The following is a 6,087-nucleotide window of genomic DNA, read 5'->3' as shown; positions in this document are numbered from 1 at the left end:
GCCCCGCGGTTGCTTCCGCGCTCGGTCCGGGCCCGTTCCGCTCTCGCCGCCGCTCGCCGCTGCCGTCCGCCGCTCTGCCCCGGCGCCCTCCGCTCTGCCCCGGCTCCACCAGCATGGCCTCCGCGGCCGCCACCGGCCAGGGCGGCTCCGCGCCACCGCTAACCGTCCAGCGCGGGATCGTTAAGATGGTAAGAGCGCTGCCCGCCCGCCCGCCTGCTGCCGCCGTTCCCCGCGGGCCTTCCCCGGGCTTTCCCCTTCCTCTCTTCTTGCGTCGTGTGGCAGCTGGACCGGTCGTGCGGTGCAGCTCCCCTGGGTAGTTGGGAGCTCTCCGGTGTCCTGGCATCCCCTCTCCGGTGCCTGGAATCTGTCCACCTCCGGTACTCGAGAGCCCTCTCCGGTATCTGGCAGCCCCCACATCTCCGGCAGTCCCGTAGGGTACCCAAACACCCCTCTCTGGTACTCGGGACTCCTCCACTTCCTCCAGGGGCCCCTCCGGTACTTCTCACCGGTGGCCGGGACATGTTCACCTCTCGCAGCCACCTCCGGTACTCGGGACCGCTCTCCGGTACCCGGGACTCCTCTACCTCCCGTAGCCCTCTCCGGTACCCGGGACCGCTCTCCGGTGCCCGGGACTCCTCTACCTCCCGTAGCCCTCTCCGGTACCCGGGACTCCTCTACCTCCCGTAGCCCTCTCCGGTACCCGGGACTCCTCTACCTCCCGTAGCCCTCTCCGGTACCCGGGACTCCTCTACCTCCCGTAGCCCTCTCCGGTACCCGGGACTCCTCTACCTCCCGTAGCCCTCTCCGGTACCCGGGACTCCTCTACCTCCCGTAGCCCTCTCCGGTACCCGGGACTCCCCTCCGGTGTTCGGGATCTCCCGTGCACTCCCCGCTGCCCGTCCCTATCCATGGGACCTCCTCCTCCTCCGGCCCCCGCTCCGCTCCTGAGGAGGATCCTCCACCTCCCGTAGCCCCCTCGGCTACCCGGGACCCCTGCTCGCTATGCAGCCCCGCTCCGGTACCGCGGACCCCGCTCCGGGACCCCTCCCCACGTCCCACGGCGGAGCTGCCGCTTCTGGCCCCCCCGGGCTGTGTCCCCCCCGTTTCTTCTGGGCTCCGGTGACAAGGCTGGACCGGGCTGGGGCCGTAGGGTCCCGGTGCTCCGGGGAGGGGCAGGAAGAGTTTGGGGCTCCCTCCCCCCGGAGCTGAGGCTGTGGAGGGCACCAGAAGGTTTGAGGGGGCAGTGGGGGAGGGTCAGGTGGGACGCGGGCGGGGTTTGGGGGAGCCAAAAGGTTTTGGGGTCATTAGGAGGCTTTGGGGAGCTGAGGGGTTTGGGGGGGCACAGGAGAGGTTTGGGGGACACAAAGGTTGTGGGGAGCTGAGGGGTTTGGGGGGGCACTGGAGAGGTTTGGGGTACACAAAGGTTGTGGGGAGCTGAGGGGTTTGGGGGGGCACTGGAGAGGTTTGGGGGACACAAAGGTTGTGGGGAGCTGAGGGGTCTGGGGGGGAGGCACTGGAGAGGTGTGGGGGGCACAAAGGTGTGGGGGACCTGAAGGGTTTGGGGGACTTGAAGAGTTTGGGGGGACACTGGAGAGGTTTGGGGGACACAAAGGTTTTGAAGACCTGAGGGGGTTTGGGGGGACACTGGAGAGGTTTGGGGTACACAAAAGTTTGGGGGGGGACCTGTGAGTTTGAGGTGGGGGTCTCTAGAGGCTTCTTGGGGGTCCCCAAGAAGTTTTGGGGTTTGAGGTGTGCCAGAGGGGTGTGGGGGGGTCATTGAGGGACTGGGGGATGCTGGTGGCTTTTGGGGTACACTGAAGTTTGGGGGGCATGCTGAGGGTTTGGGGACATCAAAGGGTTTTGGGGGTGCCAGAGGATTTGGGGACTGCTGAGGGGTTGGAGGGGGTGATTGGAGGTTTGAGGGTGCTGATGGGTTTGGGGGGACACCAAAGGACTGGGGATGCTGGAGGGTTTGGGGGGGCAGCACAGGGTTTTGGGGTCACCAGAGGTGTGAAGTTACTGAGAGTTTTGGGGTGATCCCCAGAGTCCTTTGGTGGCCCCCAAAACACTTTGACCCCCAAACCCCTCTGGTGGCCTCCCAACATTCTGTGATGAACCCCAAAGCCTCTGGTGACCCCAAAAGCCTCTCCAGCAGCTCCTGCACTTGCCTCAGCCTCCCCCAGGCCCTTTTGGTGTCCCCCCCAAATCTCTCAGGTGTCCCCAAACCCTCTGATGCCCCCAAGCCTTCAGCCTGCCTCAAACCTGACCTGGGCACATCCACGGGGGGCAAACGCAGCCTGGGCAGTGGTTGCCACATGGAGCTGGAGCTCTGCTGGGGTTGGGCATGGAGGAGGTGGCATGGGGCAAGCAGAGGTTTGCATTGGCATGGAGGAGGTGGCATGGGGCAAACAGGTTGGCATTGGCATGGTGGAGGTGGCATGGGGCAAGAAGAGGTTGGCATTGGCATGGTGGAGGTGGCATGGGGCAAGAAGAGGTTGGCATTGGCATGGAGGAGGTGGCATGGGGCAAGCAGAGGTTGGCATTGGCATGGTGGAGCTGTCATGGGACTGGGCATGGAGGAGATGCCACGGAGCAAGCAGAGATGCCTTGGGGCAAGCTGAGGTTGGCACGGGCAGGGAGGAGATGCCATGGGGTAAGCAGAGGTTGGCATGGGCAGGGAGGAGATGCCATGGGGCAAGCTGAGGTTGGCACGGGCAGGGAGGAGATGCCATGGGGTAAGCAGAGGTTGGCATGGGCAGGGAGGAGATGTCATGGGGCAAGCTGAGGTTGGCACGGGCAGGGAGGAGATGCCATGGGGTAAGGAGAGGTTGGCATGGGCAGGGAGGAGATGCCATGGGGTAAGCAGAGGTTGGCATGGGCAGGGAGGAGATGTCATGGGGCAAGCTGAGGTTGGCACAGGCAGGGAGGAGATGCCATGGGGTAAGCAGAGGTTGGCATGGGCAGGGAGGAGATGCCATGGGGTAAGCAGAGGTTGGCATGGGCAGGGAGGAGATGTCATGGGGCAAGCTGAGGTTGGCACGGGCAGGGAGGAGATGTCATGGGGCAAGCTGAGGTTGGCACGGGCAGGGAGGAGATGCCATGGGGTAAGCAGAGGTTGGCATGGGCAGGGAGGAGATGCCATGGAGCAGCCTCCTCCTGCAGCTGTTGCCGGTGGAAGCAGAGGCCGTTCCCTAACTGCTCCTCTTCCTCCCGTGCCCAGGTGCTGTCAGGCTGTGCCATCATCGTGCGTGGGCAGCCCCGTGGAGGGCCCCCCCCGGAGCGGCAGATCAACCTCAGCAACATCCGCGCTGGCAGCCTGGCCCGGCGAGCTGCTGCCGGCCAGCCCGAGGCCAGGGACACCCCGGACGAGGTACTGCGGGCACGGCACAGCCCCCTGCCGGCTGCTGGGCAGCACCGAGAGCTCAGCTCCTCCTGCCTGCTGCTGGGCAGCACCGAGAGCTCAGCTCCTCCTGCCTGCTGCTGGGCAGCACAGAGAGCTCAGCTCCTGCTACCTGCTGCTGGGCAGCACAGAGAGCTCAGCTCCTCCTGCCTGCTGCTGGGCAGCACAGAGAGCTCAGCTCCTCCTGCCTGCTGCTGGGCAGCACAGAGAGCTCAGCTCCTTCTGCCTGCTGCTGGGCAGCACAGAGAGCTCAGCTCCTTCTCCTGCTGCCTGCTGCTGGGCAGCACAGAGAGCTCAGCTCCTCCTGCTGCCTGCTGCTGGGCAGCACAGAGAGCTCAGCTCCTCCTGCCTGCTGCTGGGCAGCACCGAGAGCTCAGCTCCTGCTGCTGCCTGCTGCTGGGCAGCACAGAGAGCTCAGCTCCTTCTGCTGCTGCCTGCTGCTGGGCAGCACAGAGAGCTCAGCTCCTTCTGCTGCTGCCTGCTGGGCAGCACCGAGAGCTCAGCTCCTTCTGCTGCCTGCTGCTGGGCAGCACCGAGAGCTCAGCTCCTTCTGCTGCCTGCTGCTGGGCAGCACAGAGAGCTCAGCTCCTTCTGCTGCTGCCTGCTGCTGGGCAGCACAGAGAGCTCAGCTCCTCCTGCCTGCTGCTGGGCAGCACAGAGAGCTCAGCTCCTGCTGCTGCCTGCTGCTGGGCAGCACAGAGAGCTCAGCTCCTCCTGCTGCCTGCTGCTGGGCAGCACAGAGAGCTCAGCTCCTTCTGCTGCTGCCTGCTGCTGGGCAGCACAGAGAGCTCAGCTCCTTCTGCTGCTGCCTGCTGCTGGGCAGCACAGAGAGCTCAGCTCCTTCTGCTGCTGCCTGCTGCTGGGCAGCACAGAGAGCTCAGCTCCTTCTGCTGCTGCCTGCTGCTGGGCAGCACAGAGAGCTCAGCTCCTTCTGCTGCTGCCTGCTGCTGGGCAGCACAGAGAGCTCAGCTCCTCCTGCTGCCTGCTGCTGGGCAGCACAGAGAGCTCAGCTCCTTCTGCTGCTGCCTGCTGCTGCCTGCTGCTGGGCAGCACAGAGAGCTCAGCTCCTTCTGCTGCCTGCTGCTGGGCAGCACAGAGAGCTCAGCTCCTTCTGCTGCTGCCTGCTGCTGGGCAGCACAGAGAGCTCAGCTCCTTCTGCTGCTGCCTGCTGCTGGGCAGCACAGAGAGCTCAGCTCCTTCTGCTGCTGCCTGCTGCTGCCTGCTGCTGGGCAGCACAGAGAGCTCAGCTCCTTCTGCTGCTGCCTGCTGCTGGGCAGCACAGAGAGCTCAGCTCCTTCTGCTGCTGCCTGCTGCTGGGCAGCACAGAGAGCTCAGCTCCTTCTGCTGCTGCCTGCTGCTGGGCAGCACAGAGAGCTCAGCTCCTGCTGCTGCCTGCTGCTGGGCAGCACAGAGAGCTCAGCTCCTGCTGCTGCCTGCTGCTGGGCAGCACAGAGAGCTCAGCTCCTTCTGCTGCTGCCTGCTGCTGGGCAGCACAGAGAGCTCAGCTCCTTCTGCTGCTGCTGGGCAGCCTAAAGACCTCAGCTCCTTCTCCAAGCTTCTGGTCTCACTCTGAAGACCTCAGCAGCTTTGACTTGGCCATTGCTCTACTTGCCCTCTGTCTGTCTCATGCAGCAGCTCGTTTGCTGGAGGAAACATCTCCTTCCATCATCCTTCAAGAGATCTGTTTCCTCCTCCAACCTCCCTGTATGGATTTTGGGGTGGACTTCTCCATCCTCACCTTGCTGTGACTAAGATGTGGATGACAGCAAGACCCAGTGATGATCTGAAGAAGCTGCTGGTACCTCTAGGCTTCCTCTGTAGGTCTTTACCAGACTCAAGTTGGGGGCACAGAAGGTCTTTGAGAGCTTCTAGCATCCCAGGATGGATTTTGGGGTGGACTTCACCATCCTCACCTTGCTGTGACTAAGATGTGGACACCTGCATGGCCCAGTGATGGTCTGAGGAAGCTGCTGGTGCCTCTAGGCTTCCTCTGTAGGCCTTTAGCAGCCCCGAGGTGGGGGCAGAAGAGGCAGCAGCAGTGGAGCTCAGTGCTGGCAGTGCTGGTTTGGTGTCTGCTGGAGAACCTTGGGCCAGCACCCATCCTCCTCCCTAGTCCTGTAGGTGGTGGGAGGCTGTGGCAGGTAATTGTTCTCCTTGGGGACATTGTCTTCTGGAGGTTGGCTTTGAGATGTCACTCAGCTGAGGATGTGACAGGGTGGCTTAATTGGCTCCCAGTACGTCAGCTGCTGCTCCACCAGTTTCCCACCCACCTTCTGCAGGCTTCAGGCTTGCCTGATGGAGCTCCAGCTTTGGAGCTGAGGAGGTGCAGAGCTGCAGGGGATTGGCTTCTTCCATCTGCATGTGGTCACCATGGCTGGTCCTGCTGTGCTCCTTTGCCTTCAACCTCAGGAGGGAACCTTGAGGAGCTTCCATCATGTCTTCTGCAGGCTGCTGGTGCAACCTTAAAGACCTCAGCTCCTTCTCCATGCTGCTGGGGCAGCCTATAGACCTCAGCTCCTTCTTCTCCTTGCTGCTGGTGCAACCTTAAAGACCTCAGCTCCTTCTCCATGCTGCTGGTGCAGCCTATAGACCTCAGCTCCTTCTCCTCCATGCTGCTGGTGCAGCCTATAGACCTCAGCTCCTTCTCCTTGCTGCTGGGGCAGCCTATAGACCTCAGCTCCTTCTCC

General features: G+C 63.2%; 1 protein-coding gene across 1 annotated transcript in view; it reads left to right on the top strand.

Annotated features, from left to right (window-relative positions):
- SND1 (staphylococcal nuclease and tudor domain containing 1) overlaps window positions 1–6,087 on the top strand; it is a 76,213-nt gene continuing 70,126 nt past the window's right edge. The window contains exons 1-2 of the mRNA XM_064141569.1: window positions 1–188; window positions 3,221–3,370. Of these exons, the coding sequence (XP_063997639.1) occupies window positions 114–188; window positions 3,221–3,370 (225 nt within the window). The 5' untranslated portion in view covers window positions 1–113. The remainder of the gene's footprint in view (window positions 189–3,220; window positions 3,371–6,087) is intronic.

Source organism: Pogoniulus pusillus, chromosome 4 (genome assembly GCF_015220805.1).
Source record: "Pogoniulus pusillus isolate bPogPus1 chromosome 4, bPogPus1.pri, whole genome shotgun sequence".
NCBI lineage: Eukaryota > Metazoa > Chordata > Aves > Piciformes > Lybiidae > Pogoniulus > Pogoniulus pusillus.
The sequence above is the reverse complement of the archived record's forward strand: the minus strand, read 5'-3'. Positions and strand labels throughout refer to the sequence as shown.